Here is a 22,721-nt window from a genome sequence, read left to right as displayed (position 1 = left end):
AAATGGCAGCCTCCACAAGAGGATTAGAAACAAAGTCGAGCAAGAGCTACAGAGTATGAAAGAGAAGAGAGGCACTTCTGAGTGTAGCAATATGTTGCTAAATGTTGTACCTTCATTAAATATAACCACATTGCTACACTTAGAGACACCTTGCTTCTCTTTTATACTCAGTTGTGACATGAAGCTACTTTTATATCAAAACATTGCTTGTATATCAAGTCAAAACTTATTTTAAAAAGTTGCTTGTCTTGCAAAACGCTCTCAAACCAAGGTTTTACCATACATGCATAGTATTCATTAATATGTATTGTTTTCTGATAATATTTAATTGAAAATAGTGTTTTCCAATTCACTATGGCCCCATTCACACCTGAGCAATCTGCAGCACAGTTTGTGTCTTAGCAAGAAGTGCTTCAATGTTTGATACTAGGATTTCCATCATATTCAGTGGTATCCGTTCAGACCTGTATGTAGAGTAGTGTTGCTTGAAGCTTGTCAATTGATAATGTACATGAGTTCCTTTTGGGGCAAAGTCACACATTTTGGCCCCAACAGACTTTAATGGGAATGCCTGAAAATACCTGTTTTCTTTAAATTGATCATTTGAATTTACCATATATGCATTAAAATTTGTGCATACAATTTAAACAAGAAAGAGTCGGCTTTTACTCCTAGCTTCTATCCAGTAAAAATTGTGAGGTGTATGAGACATCTAGTGAGGAAAGTAGAACAAGGGGAGACATTCCCAGAAGAATAATAATAAAGAGTGACTCCACATTTGTTAAAACTTTAAAGGGGTTGTAAAGGTTCGTTTTTTATTTTCTAAATATGTTGCTTTAAGCTAGTGCATTGTTGGTTCACTTACCTTTTCCTTCAATTTCCCTTCTAAATGTTTTTTTTCTTTGTTTTCTTTGCCTGAAATTCTCACTTCCTGTTTCTCCTCAGTAAGGTGTTCAGTAAGCTGTTCTAAATGACTTCCCACCGCTCGGATGATGGTGGAAAGCTTACTGAGGACAAACAGGAAGTGAGAAATGTAAACAAAGAAAAGAAGCATTTAGAAGGGAAATCGAAAGAAAAGGTTAGTGAACCAACAATGCACTAGCTTAAAGGAACCTATTAAGAAAATAAAAGACAAACCTTTACAACCCCTTTAATGAAACATACAGTATATAATTGCTACACTGGAATTAAAACTCATATGACGTCCTTGTATTGGAATGGTTCTTTACACTCTTGTTGTACAGAACCACGTCCAATCATTTAATAATGGGACTAGATCACTGCTATTTCCAGCAGTTTTATTACAAAGCTGGGACTGATCATTTGACTATAGCTGGAATCCAATCTAACTCATCATATATGAAGTAGGAATCAGTGACTTAAATATGTAAGCTTCTTTAAACAGCAGTAGGTTGTTCTGGGAATTAAGTTTACCACAAATGCACAAAAGTGGGGGATTTACAATTGATTTCAACATTACAGTACAAGTGGTAGTGTCTATGCACTCTTCACAAACATGTTCTGCTATTGTCACCATAAGGAAACCCACCCTGAAAAACGAAATGGGACTACGGATAAACAAACATCATCAGTGCTACTATGCAACAAAGGATGAAACAAAAGGTACTAACAGTATATTATTTAAAAAGTATTGATTGTTTATGATACACAGGGCTGTTGCATAGTAAATGTCATTCAGTTAGGTCTAATATGTGCCTAATGTTATAGGGCAGGGTTTCTCAATCAGGGTTTCATGGAATGCTAGGGTTCTGCCACCACTGCAGCAAATGTATATACACCTAATGCTTGCTTTAGTTTCCCCCTGTAGCTACTGCTAATAGTTCCAGGCCACCTGGGGAGGTAGAAAGTCATTGGGCAGTGCTGACAGGATGGGTCTATAGACCAGCAGCCGATACTTATAGTGTGTGGAGGTGCACCAAGGAGAGTGCATCATCCCCACCCTGTCAGCACTGACGGTGACTTTTCCTGAGGTTGCTCAGCAACCGAGAGGGTATCTGTTACCCCATAAGGGTCAAGATGAGTGGTTGCTAGGCATTTATGCTGGAGCAGGTAAGAGGCACAACACCCTGTACCACCTGGATACTGTCCCTGCTTACCACCAATGCAAGCTTTTTCTATGAGCACAAATGTAAACTTTTTCCTGAACACCAATGTAGACTTTTCCCTGAGCTCCAATACAAACATTTTTTTGAGCATCTAAATCAGCCGTCACTAAATGGCGGCCCGCGGTCCGAGTCCGGACCGAGTGCCGCTTCTGCCCGGACCGCCAGTATAATCATTAATGTCCGCAGCTGTTTGTTTGCTGGGACTGAGAGTTTCCCCCAGTGACGCTACGTGTGTGCGTGCGCCGGCTCCCCGCTCCTCACCTCAGGTCTGAGATGAAAAGCTTGCATAGCCGCAAGTAGGGGCGTGACATCACGTGTGCGACCCGCCCCCCTGCTGCTTGCGATTCCCGGTGTTCTGACGAGACAATTGGTCCTGACTCTTCTTGCTAGTAGGGGCGTGACGTCACGGGTGCGACCCGCCCCTGCTACTCGCGGTTCCCGGGTCCTGTCTCCTTATCTTGCAGCTTCTGCCCCTTCTGTTGTGCCCTCATCCAAGGTATGTGGGCCACATGTTAGCTGGTATTTACTGCTGGGCATATTTTTTTTATGTTAAGGGGCGCTCTGATGGACAATTTTTTTTTTTTAAAGGGGCACTCTGATGGACAAATTTTATTTTAAGGGGCACACTGAAGGGTATATTTTTAATGTGCACACTGATAGGCATATTTTGTTAAGGGGCACACCGATGGACACATTTTGTTGTGCCCATTAGAGTGTCCCTTAACATAAAATGTGCCCACCAGTGTGCACATTAAAAATATACCCATTAGCATGCCCCTTAAAATAAAATGTGCCCATCAGAGTGCCCCTTAAAATAACAGGTGCCCATCAGCGTGACCCTTATTTTATGTTAAGGGTCACGCTGATGGGCATATTTTATGAGCAACACTGATGGGCACATTTTGAATTAAGGGGCACGTTTTGTTGTGCCCATCAGAGTGCTCCTAATATAAAATGTGTCCATCAGGGTGCCCCTTAACATAAAATGTGCCCATTAGCGTTTCCCTTAACATAAAATGTGCCTATCAGGGTGACCCTTATTTTATGTTAAGGGGGACTCTGATGGGGCATCTGATGTAAGGAGGCATTCTGACGGGAATGCCTGATGTAAATTAGCACCGTGATGGGGATCCCTGATGTAAAGGGGCACTGTGATGGGGACACCTGATGTAAAGGGGCACTGTGATGGGGACCCCTGATGTAATGGGGCACTGTGATGGGGACGCCTGATGTAAAGGGGCACTGTGATGGGGACCCCTGATGTAAAGGGGCACTGTGATGGGGATGCCTGATGTAAAGGGGCACTGTGATGGGGACGCCTGATGTAATGGGGCACCGTGATGGGGACGCCTGATGTAATGGGGCACCGTGATGGGGACGCCTGATGTAAAGGGGCACTGTGATGGGGACGCCTGATGTAAAGGGGCACTGTGATGGGGACGCCTGATGTAATGGGGCACCGTAATGGGGACGCCTGATGTAATGGGGCACCGTGATGGGGACAAATGGGGACTTGAGATTCGGACCTCGACCCAACAAATTTTTTAGTGACCGGACCTCCTTGAATTTTAATTCAAGACCCCTGATCTAAATCAAACTTTCCCCTGAGTACCAATGCAACGTTTTTTTTCCTGAACACCAATGCAAAGTTTTTACTTTGTCCCTATTTACACTGCCACGTTTAACCATCATTATTACGACTTGACTTTCTTTTAGTAATTGTTACATCACCAGTACCAAGTATATTTGATTGGTTTCGTCTGCATCCCTTAGTCAGTGGATAGTGAAAATTCCCTTGCAAACAACCTATTTGCATTTAGTAGATTAAACCCTTTGCGTCCTCCCCTGTATAAATATATATTTTGTCATAAAAATATGTTTCATAACACAAAAATCAGTAAAACTTGTTTTCCCTATTATAGCCTTTGAATGTCTTAGGGTAAGTGTACATATATACTTGCAATAAGTCTAAGAACATTCAGAGTTCTGGCTGAGATTAGTTTTCTATGTACACTACTCCATAAGATGCAACGCAAACTTGTACAAGTACACCTGCCCTTAGACAGCCTTCTGACATAACATATATTTCAGTTGCAGGTGTACTCACCCTTTTACTAAATATGAAGTCAATATGTAATGCACCCTACTACAGTCTACTGATCAGCTGACCCGGTCTGACATACAATGAAGGAGTTAATGGTTACATTATTAAAGATGCCAGCAATGATATTAAGGATCAGTGCTTCAGATTCACAAGATTAATTTAATTGGTAAATGAGGATACTTCAAAGGGAAAAGACTGACTATAATTGGTATAAATTCTTCTGTTGGGCTTAGCTCATAAAATAATTTATAGCCTTTGGTGCAATCAAAATGTCATTTTCTTAAAGGACCACAAAATTTAAAACTAAAATGTTACATCGTTAGAAAATGGCTTCTTAAACCATTCACATTTATTGCTCATTACAGTACACCCCCATTTACAAAAATGTAGATATTTGATATTAACATAAACTACACTGCTCAAAAAAAATTAAAGGAACACTTTGAAAACATATCAGATCTTAACAGGCAAAAATGTCATACTGATATGGACTGGGTAATGTGTTAGGAATGAAAGGATGGCACATCATTTGATGGAAATGAAAATTATCCACCTTCAGAGGGCTTAATTCAAAGACACCCCGGAAATCAAAGTGAAAAAATTATGCAGCAAGCTATTCCATTTTGCTGAAAATTCATTGCAACAACTCAAAATGGTCCTCAGTAGTTTGTATGGCCCCAAGTGCATGTATGCATGGCTGACAACATCAGGGCATGCTCCTAATGAGACGACGGATGGTTTCCTGGGGTATTTCCTCCCAGATCTGGACCAGGGCATCACTGAGCTCCTGAACAGACTAAGGTGCAACCTGGCGGCACCGGATGGACCGAAACATAATACCCCAGAGGTGTTGTTTCGGATTTAGGTCAGGTGAGTGTGGGGGCCATTCAATGGTATCAATTTCTTCATCCTCCGGGAACTGGCTGCATGCTCTCGCCACATGAGGCCGGGCATTGTCGTGCACCAGGAGGAACCCAGGACCCACTGCACCAGCGTAGGGCCTGACAATGGGTCCAAGGATTTTGTCCCGATACCTAATGGCAGTTAGGGTGCCATTGTGTAGCCTGTAGAGGTCTGTGTGTCCCTCCATGGATATGCCTCCCCAGACCATCACTGACCCACCACCAATCCGGTCATGCTGAACGATGTTACAGGGAGCATAAAGTTCTCTGCGGCTTCACCAGACCCATTTACGTCTGTCACATATGCTCAGGGTGAACCTCCTCTCATCTGTGAAAAGCATGGGGCACCAGTGGCGGACCTGCCAATTCTAGTGTTCAATGGAAAATGCCAATCGAGCTCCACATTGTCCGGCAGTGAGCACAGAGCACACTAGAGGACGTTGGGCCCTCAGGCCACCCCCATGAAGTCTGTTTCTAATTGTTTGGTCGGAGACATTCACACCAGTGGCCTGCTGGAGGTCATTTTGTAGGGCTCTGGCAGTGCTCATCCTGTTTCTCCTTGCACAAAGGAGAAGATACCGGTCCTGCTGATGGGTTAAGGACCTTCTACGGCTCTGTCCAGCTCTCCTAGAGTAACTGCCTGTCTCCTGGAATCTCCTCCATGCTCTTGAGACTGTTCTGGGAGACACGGCAAAGCTTCTGGAGGAGTTGGACTGCCTGTGCAACCTTTATAGGGTCCAAGTATCGCCTCGTGCTACCAGTAGTGACACTGACCCTAGCCAAATGCAAAACTAGTGAAAAACAGTCAGAAAAGACGAGTAGGGAAAAAAAATGTCAGACACCTCCACCTGAAAAAACATTCCTGTTTTAGAGGTCGTCTCATTGTTGCCCATCTAGTGCACCTGTTATTAATTTCAATTAACAGCAAAGCAGCTGAAAATGATTAACAACCCCCTCTGTATACACCCCCCCCCCCTCTGCTACTTAACTGACCAGATCAATATCCCAATAGTTCTGATTCAAAAGTGTTCCTTTAATTTTCTGGAGCAGTGTATATAGAACACCTTATTGCAAAATGTTATACAAATGGAGATACCTCCTTACCAAATAATGTGTTTCTTCTTTGGGATGGCTGCTTAGGAATTAAAAAAAAAAAAAACAACCCTACCTTTATTTGATAGTAAAACCAATACTTAAAGAGTATGGAAACACAATATTTCATATTATTAATATGTGCCCCTGTACCATGTACTTGTATGAAAAAGTATCATGTTCTCTTTATATAGCTTCCCTTGTGTGAAATCCCTACTGTTCCTGCCAGTCCCTCTGCTTTCCTGTTACAAACTGACCACACTAAGCAGAAGAACACACCTCAGTCAGTTCTCTAGCTGTGTTGTAAACTAAGTGTGCTCTCCTCCAATGGTCAGACTTGTCATGACGACCCCCTGCACATAGCCATTTACTAGGAAGATCAGTGTGCTGATGTTTCTACTCCTCCAGCTGAGAACAGAGGGAATGGGATTACTTATAAAACAATGAAAACAAAAAGGTATTGATAATGGGTTTTTGTATATCTATACACATATATATTTTAAACTGAATGAATTGTTTTACAAGGTGAGGGTTTACAATAGCTTTAAGAATACATAATTGGTTTACATAAAGTAGCAGATACATTTCATCCCTAGCCAAAACAGTGTAAGAGTATTAAAGGGTAGGAACCCCTTTCAATCTCCTATTTACATCCAGGCTTTATTGGCGTGATTTATGCACACATAACTGTCCTGAGAAATCTGCAAAACTGGCAAAATTGAAATTGTGTCTTTTTTTTTCAGATTGCCAAGGACAGGCTTGAACTCCTTGAAGATACAGGCCATTGCACACAGGTTGAAAAAGTGAAGAGGTAACTTACATATTTGCTCCTCTTCATTAAATCCCATAATTTCCATAGCTTCCAATGTTTCTTGGAACATATCAGAATCATCCTGAGAAGGGATAGGCACATAACCATGGGACATAAATGTGTAATTGCTAAAACCTTCAAGAAGTAATTCCTCTTAAAAAAAAAAAGAAAAATTTGCGAATTAGCACATATAAATGCATAATGACATAGTCAATCTAATACTCATTCTAATCTATATTCAATAGTGTCTAGTGTTTTAAGTCAAAGAATCTTTCCACAAGAGAGCTTTTTAGTAATAGGCCCATTGCATAGATGCAGTGTTGAGCCCTGTCCACTGCCTGCAGCCTATCAGATTTCAGCCTGGCAGGGATGAAAACTGTACAAGGTGTCTAGGGTTGAATGCTTTACCAAGTGGTACTCGTGCTTAGGGTTCTATGTGTTATGGGAAAAATGCCCAGAATGCAGAAGAGCAAATTGTGGACGTGGAACACTTGGTACAGGGGTTGATTTACAAAAGGCAAATAGACCCTGCACTTTAAAAAGTGCAGTTGTTCCATAGCTTAGTAAATGTGGTAAAGCTTAATTTGGCAAAGAATACCCAACCACATTCAATTGTATTCTAGAAAACTGAGTTGGACTGGATGGACTGAGTTGGTTGGACTGGATGGACTGGTGTCTTTATTCAACCCTATCAACTATGAAACTATGAGAACTATTGATCGTTTGCATCGAGCGTCTGAACTAAGATGCTTTGTTCATGAATCTGATTGTATCTCAATAGATCAGTTTATGATATTGCATAGTGAAAACACAGATGATATTGATGATTTATGATCGTATCCTACAAATGTCGATCAAAATTGGAAATTTCCTTGCAAAGTGAACAGACTATTTTCTTTTAATAAATCAACTCCAAGATGTATAAAAAACTATATTAAATGACTGTTCCTACTGATAATTGAATATAATGCATGACCATTATTTAAAATGCCAAAATCTGCCTATGGTACCTCTTCGCACATGTTTATTGTGGCTAATGGTAAATCTGGCCCTGAGGGTGCTTTTGGCCTTTAGTAGATTTGCACATTACCAGTTAAATACTAGTCAAATACAATACCAATATTTTTTCTGTATAGATGAATGGAGAAATATGTTCTTCTACGCCTGACATCCTAAAAAAAATGTGTTTACATTAAACCAGCCACACCATGTTGACTGATGATACATGTACAATACATGTCAAAGCAGACCATGCAACATTTCTATTGCATGTTGTGGGTTTACTTTTTTTCTAGGTTCTGCTCTGCTCAGCTAAACTTGGCCTATGAGGAGTAGCCACATACATATACTGTACATAATATATAAACATATCTAGCAGTTGCAACAAACATGAGATATTAGAGTGTAAGCTCCTTGAGGTCAGGGATGGATGTAAATGTGTAATATATATGTAAAGCACTGCATAAATTCAGTGCCATATACGTACCTGTAATAAAATTACAAAAATATTTATTTGCAGATGTTGTTTTTTACAGTGTTATAAATTAATCAGTCTAGAAAAAAATAATTATTTTTGGAGGTTTTGTCATTAGGCAAGTGTGTTGCAACAGGTGCTGTATCTACAGCTAACCTTGTTCCGAAAACTGAATGTATAAACATAAGGTGCATATAATATTTTGGATCTATCTTACGTACCTTTCCAAGCAGGTTTGGCTCCTTGGAGTAAATAGTAAAAGATGTGGAAAGCTCTTTCTTCCCTTGCTTGACGAACAGCACGGGATTTTTCAAGCAAATCTATTTAGTTATTAAAGAAACAACTTTATCTAGGACAGAAAACAACTGTAAACAACACTGAACTAACAAGTTAAGAAATTCAGTACTTGTTTATGCAGTGGCATATGGTGCCAACATCTTAATATTCCTTATATGGAATGTCCAATTATAATTTAACCTTTGTACAAAAAATTCCTATGTAATCCTTTCTGAGCAAGAGTGAGGACACTACAGTGATATGCTAAGTTAGGAAATGTTTTCTGAACCTGTAATTTAGAAGGTTCAGTCTATAATATTTTCATCTAAGTTTCATCTAATCGTGATTTTTTTTCTCTTTGCTATGTTTGGTACACACACACACAAGAAGTTTTCAGCTGCCCTAGGCAAGTTTAGATGTCTTATGTTTCATTGTATATTTGAGGCATTCAATAAATTCATTGCTTTATGCAACCCAATGTTATGCTGGCCATACACTATACACTTTTCTTATACATTTTTCATTAGATTTACCTTCAACTATGTAGTACAATGGCCTGCCTGATTGCATACAAATTGAAACTGTTTACGTTTGACCTCATATTATATGGTTTTGGTAAGGGCTTTTTTTCTCAGACAATAGGTGCAGGAACTCCCCGTTTCCGAGTCACCCCTTGTCTCCGCCCCCTACCCACCTCCCAGTACCGCCCCTTTTAGACAATATAGAACCAAGTATCATTTTGTGGTGCTAAGTAATTTATATGAAATTTGGTAATGATATCAAGAAAAGCAGTAAAATAGATCCCCTGCAGCCAGCAACAATAGATCCCCTAACAACAATGGACCACCCACAACAACATTTCCCCATCAGCAACAATAGACTCACGGCAGCATCAACAGATCTCTATACAGCCAGCATTTATAGACTCTCTGGCTGCCATCAACAATAGACACCTCCCTCAACAGTAGATCTCTTTCAGCAACTGACCCCCCCAGCAACATAAGACTCCCCTAGAAACAATAGGTCCCCCACCAGAAACAATAGACCCTCCTGCAAAAATAGATCCACAGCAGTGAGCATCAATACCCTGCAGCACACCCCAGCATCCCTTGCTATTACATACAGTCAGTTCAGACGGTGCCGGAACTGCATTCCCCCGTGCTGAAAAAAAGCCCTGGTTTTGGTAAATCTACAGGGAAGTTGTACAATACAAAATTGTATAATGTATGGCCAGCCTTAGTATTCTAATGATAACAATAGGAACACACCTGTAAATGCACCTTGTTATTGGTGGAAGGATTCAAAATATATTTGCAAATGAGTTCAGCTGAGACCTCCAACTATTTTTAAATGTTAAAAATAGGCTTTAAAGTAAACTTGTAAATATTCAGAGTGCCATTGACGGCCACCTCCTGAACACGCTAATGTCCCTGGTTTAAATACATTCATAATTACTGACCTAAAATCAGAATGTAGAAACTAAAGTCAGAATGAAAATCTTCATCACCTGCTTTTCTGATCAGTGGTTTGAAATAATTAAAGCAAGTGGATCAGGCAACTAGCATTTAAAAAAAAAAATATCTTCCATATGTCCCCGAATTGCACCTTCCATATGCATCTCCCTAGCTAGCTATAAATTAAGAGAGCGGTTTGCAATCTTCTCTATAACTGTTGTCAATTAAGGTAGCCTGAAGTGGTCACTTGACAACCCTAACATTAGTCAAAAGGGTTTATAAGAGTGTTTCGAGATTCTATAGGCTGCTGAAACTCAATGTATTTTCCTTGTTTGTGAGATTCATGAATCCATGTCTTGCATATAAAGTGGAGAGGTAAAAACCTTACAGAAACCAAAAAAGTGTTAATAATAAGAAGCAATATAAAGAAACAGAACAGTATTAAGAGCAATGTGCAAAAAAACAGTACTTGGTAAATCATCTACAGGTGTTTAGCCATAAATTACCATAATGCATGGTAAACTTTGGCTTCCACTTCTTTTCATACAGCATTGTTCCTTGCATTGCCTTATTAGAGGTATAGAGACTCATGAAGTTGCCCACTGTTTCTGGCTTCCAGGAACTGGTCTACAGCACTGGTTTCACTCGAAAAAATTTTGTTGGCAATCATAGACTTCTTTTCTTAGATAAAGGTAATTTTTGAATTGAGATGGCTGAACACATTGTCATAATCTTTGACTTTGGTAGCAGCTGGGAAGAGCATCTTTTGGAGCTGTAGGAATTGAGAATTTAGCATCTATATAAACTATTTCCATGTCTTAGTGTGTTTATATTTCTACTGTGGATATTTGCCTTACTTAGACATACAGAGCATAGCTGTTTATCTAACTGGCTGACAAGGCTTACCAAAGTTCCTTGAAGTATAGCAGGCTAAAAAGGATACAGGTTTCAATGTTCGCTCCCACAATGAAGCCAGTAACGTCAAAGTTGATCCGAATAAATTTACCCTAAGTAAGACACATAATATATTTTATTGTCACATCATTAAATGTGAATATTTTACATAATTCACATGTGCTTTGCCCATGTAGGGAAAACAGTGGGTTTGCTTTAATGCCCACCTCTCTAGTAGCATATATTCCCCTTTCCTTTGCTTCCAGGCCTAACGACTCAAATAGGAGCAAGGAAAGAAAGCCTTGTGTAAGCTCTGTTTCACTTTAGTGACAGCTTATACAGGGCTGAGGACTCTCTCCTTGCCCCATGTGATATTTCTGGTACAATGACCAACAACCATGAAAGGAAAGGGACCCCCCTGTTTACCCAGAAGTGTTGGATGCTTTCTTCTGAACAGAGCAGTGAAGAAAAGGTAAGCATGCGCTGCTAGGGAAGGAAGCATTAAAGTGAACCTGCTACATGGACAGAGTTTGCTTTAAAGGGTAAAGGCACATTTAGACTTATGAAGGATCCACAAGCAGATTTCAGACAGCAGGCAGTTTTCAAACTGACACTCAGATGAATTTATTATAAAAGGTTGCATGTAGCTAAATAAACAGAAAACAAATACAGGTCAGTGAAGCACTGAAGATTTTCTCAAAGAGTAGCTTCCTGTGGCCCAGGAGAGAGAGAGAGAGAGACCTGCAACAAAACCTCCTTAAACCTCTGAACACAGCAATTGCAGCAATTAGAAGCCAGTAAAAATGAAATTTGGCTTGGATCATGGCTAAATGTAAGGACAATTAAATATTAAAACAAACCTTCCCCTCTCTTCTCAATGTCGCAATACATACATATACAGTATATATATATATATTATATATCATTTTCTGAGAGTATAAAAATGGTGTATGGCAGTGTGCAATGGGTAATTTATAAATATTAATCATTAACATGTGGTCGCACCCTTAGGCCCCCTTTCACACATGCGGACCGTTGACGGCAAAAAACAGACACCACTGCATCTCTATGGAAAAACGGATGTAAATGGATAATCATCCATTTACTTCCATTTACATCCGCTTTTGTCAACATCTGTTTTTTGTAATGCATCAAAGCACTATTTTTCTTCTGTTAAAAAAAAAACGAAGAACGGACGAAAATACGAATGTAAACAGAGAAACAGTTAATTTTTGCATGAAAGAATAGCTTCGGTACTAAGTAGGACTCTAGCTGGCTCATGTGAAAAACTGATGTAAAAACGGATGAAAAACCGATGAAAAAATGATGTAAACTTCAAAAACGGCACTGAACTGATTAAACGAATGGTCCGCTTATGTGAAAGGGGCCTTATAGTAAAGTGAATAATGGTAAAACTGATGGGAATAGCATGTCAAAATGTGGCAATAAATGGGTCAAGTGTTTGTTGATACAGGCAATGGGAGATCTGCTTTTATCTTCATGATTGCTGCACCAACCTGCATACTGGCTCTTCTCATCTAGTGATGTTTAATGCCATTGCATGCACAATAGACATGGGCCTGAACGACCCCTTGCTCGGTTTGCGGCAGAACTTTAGAACATCACAAAAGTTTGGAAGCAAATAATGAACCCCATTGAAGTCTATGGGACCCGAACTGGAAAAATCATTCAAAATCAAATCATGCAAGTAAATGGGCATACAATGGTTTTGGGGTTCCGGATTCTGCCCTGGGGGACATGTATGAATGACAAAAAATTAGTAAAAAGCATAATTTTTAAATGATCAGTGATTTGCTGATGCTTAAAGTGAAACCATCCCCTCTGGTTCAACCTGGCTTTATCTGAGTTTGTCTATACCTGACCCGAATGTCTGGGCACTCATGGGCATTAAATATGTGGATCAAATATTCACGGGGGGTCAGCTTCAGATTTTTGACGAATTGAAGCAAAAGTATGATTTACCAAACAGTAACGTACGGAGATATACTGTGTTAAACGTACAGTAGAGCACAGATACATACTGTGTTAAATGTACAGTAACGCACTGATATATACTGCGTTAAACGTGCAGTAACACAAGAATATATACTGCTTTAAATGTGAAGTAACGTACTGATATATACTGCATTAAATGTACAGTAATGCACTGATATATACTGCGTTAAACGTACAGTAACACACTAATATATACTGTGTTAAATGTGCAGTAATGCACTGATATATACTGCAGGAAACCTTGGGCAACGCCTTCATTGCTTCAGCTAATCAGTGCTTCCAATGCCTTGTGCGGCAGCGCAGTGTGTTGTGCTCTTTCGGTGGGCAGAACAAACGGTCGAACGTCCCAATAATTCAGGTGTTCGTCGAACAGGCGAACAGCCAATGTTCCGCCCAAACTCATGCTCAGGTCAAACCGTTCGCCCAACTCTATTGCACAATGTAAGGATCTTTCTTTACACAGAAAATATGAGCAGAAATGCTCACTATTAACTGCAAGAGTAACCCTATATTGCCTGAGAATCCTGAGGTTTAAACCAGAAGCATTGTTTGCAAAAATTAAAACATGTTTGTGCTATTGGTCTAAAGCCTCGTACACACGGCCGAGGAACTCGACGTGCCAAACACATCGAGTTCCTCGGCCAGTTCAGCACTGAAGCCGCCGAGGAGCTCGGCGGGACGAGTTCTCCCATAGAACAACGAGGAAATAGAGAACATGTTCTCTATTTCCTCGCCGAGCTCCTCGTCGGCTTCCTCGGCCGAAAGTGTACACACGGCCAGTTTCCTCGGCAGAATTCAGCCAGAAACTCGGTCGGAAGCTGAATTCTGCCGAGGAAACTGGTCGTGTGTACGAGGCCTGAGAACTAGATTAAGTATGAAGTGTGTGATAGCTTATGGTTCATGAGCAAAATTAAACATTTGAAATTGTGTGAGAATTGTTGGGCTCTGCACAACTAGCCTATTGGAAAATGCTTGCTCAATCAGTGCCAGCGGCTATAGCCAGAGGTGCTGATGAGTTTATTCTGCTGGCGGGGAACTCACCCGCTGTCAGAATACAATAGCTCCCTTGGAGGGATTCCACTATACACCTTGAATGTGTGGATGGGGGAATCAATTAATTTTCTTTCATTCTACTTGCTGGTTAAATAAAAGAAAATTAAACATGTATGGTCTGCCTTAGAGGGTATGTACTCCATGGATGAGGGCAGAATAGGAATGTTGTAGCATATGTTTGATACATGGCAGAAACTATCATTGGCTGATTAAATAGAAGTATTTTGAAATCTGCAATATATAGTATATGATAGGAGAAGCCATAGTATCAACCAGTCAGACTTTTTCTCCAGTCCTGTAATGAAAATTTGACAAATTAAGGTGAGGGCACATTTACAACACTGCAGTGCATTAGCACATATGCATTGCCTAGGTTGCATTAGGTAGCCCTATAATTTGAATAGGCCGCTTAACACACCAGAAAACCAAAAGGGTTCAGGTACCATTTCTGGTAGCACACTGCAACATGTATTGAATCTGCTGGAAAGGTGCGCTAAGTAAGAAAAAAAAAGTAAAACTATAGCCAAAACTTTTTTTTTTTTCATTTTAGATAGAGCAAGGGGAGTTTATAAACTCCTGCCAGATTTTGTTTCACCATCTGTGTCCCATAGAGGAGATTTTCCTTCACTTCCTGTCCCATAGCCAAACAGGAAGTAAGAGAAAATCCCTGCAAATTAGGGGAATCCCTTGGGCCCCCCAGGTGTCTCCATTGGTGTCCCCTCTAATACTTTTTGGGGACAACCTAAAATTTGGGATTTTCTTTTACTGTCGCTTTCAATAGAAATGGTAAACAGGACAAATAGAAAGAGTGATTCTTTTTAACGAGAGCACAGACAGCAAAAAAAGAAATACAAACCCATAGGGGTTCTAATCCATTTCCACTCTATCCAAAAAAATAAATAAAAGATATTGCCTTTAGTTATACGTTAATGCAATACACTAATGTGAATGGGCTCTCAATGTTTGAAATGTTTAACTGACAATGAAGGCTACTTACAAATCGAGAGGAGTTGTCATTTTTCACAGTTTTGGCATTTCCAAAAGCTTCAAGGATGGGATTAGCCTGAAGAAGTTGTTTTTCCAGCTCTCCCTGGAATTCATATCAAGCAGTGTTATGAACATGAAGTCAGAAAATGATACTTATTCAAAGTTTTAAATAAGGTAATGCAAAGAGCAATAACGACTGTAAAATTGTGCCGCCAATTCGATTTTTGTGTACTGTAGTCATAGTGATAAACATGATTTGTGGTTGGTTGGCAAGGGATTAAACAGGTTGTTCTTTGCTCTTGGCATTATTACATAAGCCACACAGACACAATAGTGATAGATTTAATATAACAGTATACTGTATATTTTGATGGCATTTGTTGTTAAATGTAATTGATCTACTCTTTAGATATTGACCGTAAGACATCAATAGTTGTTATTGAAGTGATCTCTAATATTGCTTCTCTTTTGCTTTGACCTTCAAAATTGCCAAGTTTATCATTCTGTAATAACATTTTCTAATGTATTTGATTATGAAAATTAAAGTTTGCTCTTCCACAAAAAGCTGGGGGCTTCTTCAGCACTGTTTTTCGCGCTTTGCTGCTTCTTGGGAAGTTCTTGTCCCAGGCATACTTGTAGTCTCAGTTGAATGACCTTGTATAGAGTCTGATCGCCTCCACTGAAGGATCTTGCATACCATTCAGTAGCTACCGCTGCGTGATCTTGTCCAGAATCTGGTTTTAGCACAGATCTTTTCAAATCAGCCATGGTGTAGTCCAAATTTCCTAGCAAAGCCTTGTAAATATTATAATATGTTTCTTGATTGCAATGTTCAGGCTGTAACAGGCATCAATCCACTTAAATTGATCTCTGCAATATAATGATTCTAAGTGCTTGTTCACACCAGACACAGTTCCGTGCGCTTTTTTTCTGCACAAAATGCATGCACAATGTTTTCCATGGCTGTAGTTCACACCATGTAGTCAGTTTCCGGTCAGTTTCTGCATCGGAAACTGACCAGAAACTGACTGCATGGTGTGAACTAGAGCCATTGGAATACATGGAAAACACTGTGCATGCATTTTTAGTGCAAAAAAAAAGCGCACAAAACAGCATCTGGTGTGAACTGCCCCTAAAACTACCAAACATAGTTCAGCTTTGGTCATTTATTTTTTGGGTTGGAATCTTCTCTTTAGCCCCTGTTGCTTTAATAAAGATGATCTTGTTTTTTCATCAATTTTTTTATTCTCTTGTATTTACAATTTCAGTAGTTTGCTTTGTCTAATCTAAGTGCACAGCATTTTTGGATAATTTAGCAAACTGCAAAAGTCTTTGTTAGCTTGTGCTCACAGATCAGTTGCTGATCAGGTCAATGTACTAGCGAATGCAATTCAATTAGGGTCTCTGCTGTAGCATGAAGTATAAAGCAGCAACTATAATGCAGTTCTGTAATGTTTCACAGATCAAAGGCACAAGCTAGCACCAGCAAAGCATCATTACTGGGGACCCTGACTGGCCTCGGCACACAACCAAAGCCAAATGATTCATATTCTTAGCATAAACTATTATTAAACTAAGTCATTAAGGATTCCCATAATGACATACTTTCTGAACTGGGCATAGCATTGGGCCCTGTTATGAAGAATTACATAGTATCATGATGGAAAGTGGCTATAACCCCACCTTAACCACTTGCCTGATTTCCACTGCATTCCACAAAAATGCAATAGCGTTAAATGCAGCCGATGAAACAAATCGCTGTCTTTGAATGATATAAATGACTTTTCATGCAAATTCACAATAAGGGCGGTTATTCACTTCATATCAATAAATACACAGCACAACATGCAAGTGCAGTAAGGGACAGATGTAATATTGACAAAATAAAGCATTTTATATGGAAAATTAACAAAATTACTTTAATTATCATATGCTGATGTTAATCAGTGCAAAAATGATATTTAAAGGCAATGAGATCGTGATATTTGTCTTTGTTTTAATAAAAATGCATAAGGCAATGATGTGCAGATTTTTCCAGTAACTGTTTGTACTTTTATGGCTGGGTTCACACTGCAGCACAGAGCAGCTCACAGCAAGGGTCCTGTGCGTCCCTGTTCACTGTTTCAGGTCCGGTTTTAGCCCGAATTTTTGGCTGATTTCGGACCTGAAACAGACCAGAAGACACACAGGACTCTCCTGTGAAATTCACACCAGTGCCGCTCCGGAGATGTGTGAACAGACTTCATAGAGAGACAGTCACAATCTCCTGACATGCAAATTGGATGCGGAGAAATCTGCATCCAATTGGCAATAGTGTGAACCCAGCCTCAATTTGTCATTACATTGGAAGGCTATTTTTTATTGGTTGCTATGAGTTATTACACATTTATATTAAGGGGTACAATATGCAATTAAAAATTGCAGGTAAATGCACAGATTTTTAAATGCGTACTTGTAGTGTTTTTCTTTGCATAAATGATTTTAATTGACTTGTAGTGAACTTGTGTAGTGAACTTGAATAAAACATGTGACTACTCTAGGAAGAGTCAATTCCTTAGTGCAGCTCCCTCCCTTCTTGCATGTCATAGCCCTTTTCTTTTTTTGGGAGTGTTCAATTACTCTCCAAGAACACCCAGCTCTTCCACCCATCTGTTCACCTACCTGGTGTGACCCAGCAGCAGTCTCCAGATTTTTGGGTGTCTACCCAAGGGAGTCTTTTCACAGGTACACATCTTTCTTAAAATATGTTTTATTTATTAGCTTCTAGGTTTTAGCCCCCGTTCACATTGGACCATGTCAAATCGCATGCCAAATTGGAGCCTATTGCTGGCAACAGCACTGTCCAAATTGGCTCGGCGCTGCACCGATTCCCAAAACTACTTTGGGGGCAAATTCAATAGACATCTGTGCATGAACCCACACAGATGTCTTTAAAATCGCCCCCAAACTCACACTGAAATGCAGGTTTGAAATCATGCAAGTTCAGCTAAACTTGGCAATTTCAAACCCGCCCTCAGTGTGACCTCACTTGTCATTGTCAAAGCTTAATTGAACAAGCTGAAGTTAGAAGCTGATTGGTTACTGTGCACAGCTGCACTAGATTCTGTGTGCAACAGTTTTAGTAAGGCCCTTTTCACACTGAGGAGTTTTTCAGGCAGTATAGCGCTAAAAATAGCGCCTAAATACTGCCTGAAAAACTCCTGCCCAGCATTCTCAATATGAAAGCCCGAGGGCTTTCACACTGAGGTGATGCGCTGACGGGAGAGCAAAAAATTTCCTGCAAGCAGCATCTTTGGAGCAGTAAGAGGAGCGGTGTGTATACCGCTCCTTCCCATTTTAAACAATGGGAAACTGCGGTAATACTGCCCGCAATGTGCCTCTGCAGAGGCGCATTGCGGGCAGTATTAAGCCTTTTTCGGCCGCTAGCGGGGGTTAATACCGCACCGCTAGTGGCCGAATCCCACGGCAATTCCGACAGTATAGTGCCGATATTTTTAGCGCCGCTATACCGCTTCCGCACCTCCCGCCCCAGTGTGAAAGGGGCCCTACTCTCCCCAGGATCTCTTTAAGGCCTGAATCACACTAGTGCGGTGCGAATTTCAGCTCTCTTATCTCTGCAGAGAGCTAAGAGATGTGTTCTGCAGATTAGCAACGTTTTAGATGCGAATTTGGAGACCTGGGAGAAGTTCCAGGTGAGAGGAGAGTGGGGGAGAAGTGTATTGAGCTGAATGAGAGAAATTCCTGAAGAGAACAGAACACATCTGCGAATTAGATGCGTACCCATAGAAGATAATGGGACTGAATTCACACCTGAGCCGCACCCCAAGACATAAAAAACGCACACGGTTTGGAGGCAATGCGCAGTGCGGATGCATCGCACATATGTGAACCAGCCTCATTGAAAACAATGTATTTTGAAATGTCCTGCGAATTAGATGCGGTTTAAGCCGCACTCAATTCGCTTAGGTGTGAACCTGGCCTAAAAGGTGACATTCCAAAAAGAGAAGAGAGCTATTTTTTAGTCATAAAAAACATCGAATTGCTCTAAATTTTCAGTATTCGCATTGTCTGTAGAAGGCTGGAAAAATACAACACATAAAATGTTCATCTTTACATGAATAACAAAGGGATGTAACAGACCAGCAGTAAAAGATGCTACTGATCTGTTACTTGTGTTTCCACAGACCAGCAGACAAGCTGTTATTTGTAGTCCCACAGACCAGAAGGCAAGTCAATATGTTACTTGTAGTTCACAGCTTTAATTTGCAAAGCTGTTCTGGTTGCTGTAGTTCCACTATGTGTGCTCTGTTTCTCTTCTTGGTTCTGGACAAAGGACTGAGTGCCTTGTCTCACCTGCTGATTGTTATAATCAGCTACTTCGCTAGGCCTTGTTCAACCTGACTATTTGTCTTAGTTCTACTGCAACTGATTAAAGCATGATTCTCCCCCTCCTGTCAGGCAGCAGCCAATCAGGAAGTCTCTCTCATTTTGGCTTGTCTATTTAAAATCAGTGCAGTTTTCGAATCATTGCTTTTGCAAGTTATCAGCTGAGCCCTGTACTAGCCAGCTCTCACCTGCTTTTGTTCTTTGATTCTTGTGTACTAACCTCTGGCTTTGTCCACTACCTGCCATTACCCTTTGCTTTGTTCCTGGCGAACAGAGTCTGCTACCTGCCCTACTCTCAACTTAATTCCTGACTAACCATGTCAGCTACCTGCCTGGATCCTTGGATTCATTCCTGGTTACCCTAGTTTATCTGTTAAGCAACCTGGGGGTTGCAACCTTAGGTCAGCACACAGTGAAATTCATTTCAACCATGAAGAGATCTGGTGAACACTGACTGATCCTTGGACCCCTGGGGGATCCCACATTATCTGCTCTTACCTGGGAACTTCTGACTACTTCTGCGAGTCCTGTCCCTACTCCCAGGTCAGATCTGTCCTGTGGTGCCCTGCTTTATTCTAAACCAGCTGTCAACCTACTCCTCTTGAGTAAGCCTATAATCTCTTTTTGGGGTATCCTTAATAGTGTAATTAGAGTAGATGTCAGGACAAGCGAGCAGTTTAATCTGCTCTCTATTTATATTCAATTATATTTTCCCAGAACAATTCCTCCTGAATATAATTAGCTTTTTTTGTTTTACAATGTCATTTTAAAATTGGTGTGTGTTTATATTTAAAAGCCAACTCCATCCCAAACTGGCATTTTGGTTTTGGATGAGCTCTAGTAGGTTGAACTCGTAGGCCATATTGGCAAGATTGGCCTACAGTTGTTGTTGTCTCCACCCTCTCCCACAAGGCTGTTACAAAGATGACACAGGCCAGAAGTTGTCTAACCCAGTTATTGCAAAATGTAACTTATAGAAATCGATTGGAGAATATTTAATAGCACAATTTGGCTTTGATATAACTATGGCAGTTGTGCAGCACTAGGAAGACTTGTGAGGATTTCTCACCAATCATTGCCTAAGAGATATGTGATCATGCTTGCTACCATCACACATATATAAACATAATTTTTGGATAGAGTTGACCCTAAAACTCACAAAACATTAATAGCAAGCAGATTGGCATGCAATCATGCAAGGCACTCAGAATATCAGTAAAGAACATGCATATTTGGGTTTGCAATCAGTAGAAGTTTAATAGTCCTTAATATATCAAGGTTGAATGCCATTATTAGTTAGACTATTGACAGGTTTCCAATTCAACTCGTTGACTCTTTCAGGATTATCATAATTAATCAACCACAGATATCTTACACACAAAAAAGAGTATGAGGTTTGACTGTAGATCAATGATTCTCAACCATTCCTAAGGCTGAAAAGCAGCATTAGCCAATAAAACAGAACATCTGTAGTAAGATGGTATCATTTTTGAAGTAACTGTTTTTGATGTCTCCAATTGTTTTTGGACTTTGCAGATGGATAATATTGTCAATTTTTGTATCTACATGGAATTAGCTTGGTTGACAACCACATTTCTAGACTTGTCAGAGCTCATTAATTTCACACTGTTATGTGTCAAGGACAGGTGCTATTGTTGCGTTTCTCCGTGTGATACAACATTATATCACCACCACCAGCTCCTATATCATTACTGTCACCACTGGTACAATAACATGCAAAGTTTCACACTGTGGTAAAAAACACACACTGCACAATCTAGTTACTCACGTAGGCAAAAGATGGGCCTTGCTGTAGTTGAATAATGTGGTAAAACAAACGTCAGGATCATAGTGGCAAAAACAACATAATGTCCTTTTGTAGCAAACATTAAATAGACAATTTGCATGGAGAATATATCTGAACAATAATTACCTGAGATAAATGATACGATGATTTCTTCCAGAATTATAAACTGACCAGTGGACCACAAAAATAATGGGAATAGTAACATGACTTGCACTGAAATATGTATATAAGGCTTTTGTGCAAACTGTGACTTGCCAGCTTATTCGAATGATATAAGTATTAAAGGGATTTACAACTTTAAACTAAACTTAAATGCCTATTTCAGGCAACTGACTACAGTAAAGTAGGTGGGCACAAATAACAGAAGTACTCATTTAATTAAAAACAAATTACACAATTAATCTGTAAAAAAAAAAAATTGTTATACAGTATTGCTGGAGCATCAATAGAACTGTCCATATTGACCCAGAAATTTAGATAATTGCTATGCAGCCGAGTGTAGCCTCTCATTCCCTGGTCACCCATTTACGTTTTTTTCCACTTTTGCAGTCAAGTTTGAGAAAACCCCACTATATGTTTGTTATGTGTTCCCATTCACACAGCATACCTAACAATTTTTGAAAAAAAATCTCACCTTTTATATGGGTCTTTGGAGAAGGCCATGGTAGACTGCAAGCTACTCTGAACAATTTCAAAGTGAGTCTGTCCCCAGAAAAAATAAGGAGAGACTTAGGCCTGGTTTCACACCTATGCATTTTTTTGTGTGCTTTCAGTTTTGAAACACGCTAAAGTCCATTTAACATGGTTTCCAATGCATGTAGTTCACATCTGTGCATGTTATGGAAAGGGCCAGGGACTTTTTTCTGATTTTTGGTTCCATAGACTTCAATGGATCAAAAATGTGTATTGAAAAACGCAAAATGCACCTGGAATATGCAAACTGCAACCTGCATAGGTGTGAACCTGGCCTAAGGCCTCTCATACACACAATGAGAATATCGGACATGTGATCATCAATTTTTTTATTTTTTTTTGCATGCTAGTCTCTTATCGACAATGAAGAGGTTACCAATGTTATGAAAATTCTGGTACGACAGAATGCAAATTTGGAAGTGATGTAATGTGTTTTATTGCATTGTAATGTATTCTTTAGCTGTCTAGCATACGTGTTCTCTGTCTTTCGAGTTTTTTTGGACAAATACTGTACTGATTAAATGAAAATCGCTTGTTCTGGTATCATACAAGTAACATTTTCATGTTTGTCCCTTCGGATAATTTTGCATGTCGTGATCGGCAATCAAAAGCTGTGTACTAACGATCAGATTGTCGTACGAACGTG

The 22,721-nt window shown here is 40.0% G+C and overlaps 1 protein-coding gene across 1 annotated transcript in view; it reads right to left on the bottom strand.

Annotated features, from left to right (window-relative positions):
- The window catches only part of MYH11 (myosin heavy chain 11), a 149,435-nt gene that overhangs the window by 79,781 nt on the left and 46,933 nt on the right, over window positions 1-22,721 (bottom strand). Inside the window, 5 exon segments of the mRNA XM_040356919.1 lie at window positions 7,045-7,188; window positions 8,731-8,829; window positions 11,183-11,246; window positions 15,200-15,292; window positions 21,365-21,385. Of these exon segments, the coding sequence (XP_040212853.1) occupies window positions 7,045-7,188; window positions 8,731-8,829; window positions 11,183-11,246; window positions 15,200-15,292; window positions 21,365-21,385 (421 nt within the window).

The sequence above is a fragment of the Rana temporaria genome, chromosome 6 (genome assembly GCF_905171775.1).
Source record: "Rana temporaria chromosome 6, aRanTem1.1, whole genome shotgun sequence".
In the NCBI taxonomy this organism is placed as follows: domain Eukaryota; kingdom Metazoa; phylum Chordata; class Amphibia; order Anura; family Ranidae; genus Rana; species Rana temporaria.
The sequence above is the reverse complement of the archived record's forward strand: the minus strand, read 5'-3'. Positions and strand labels throughout refer to the sequence as shown.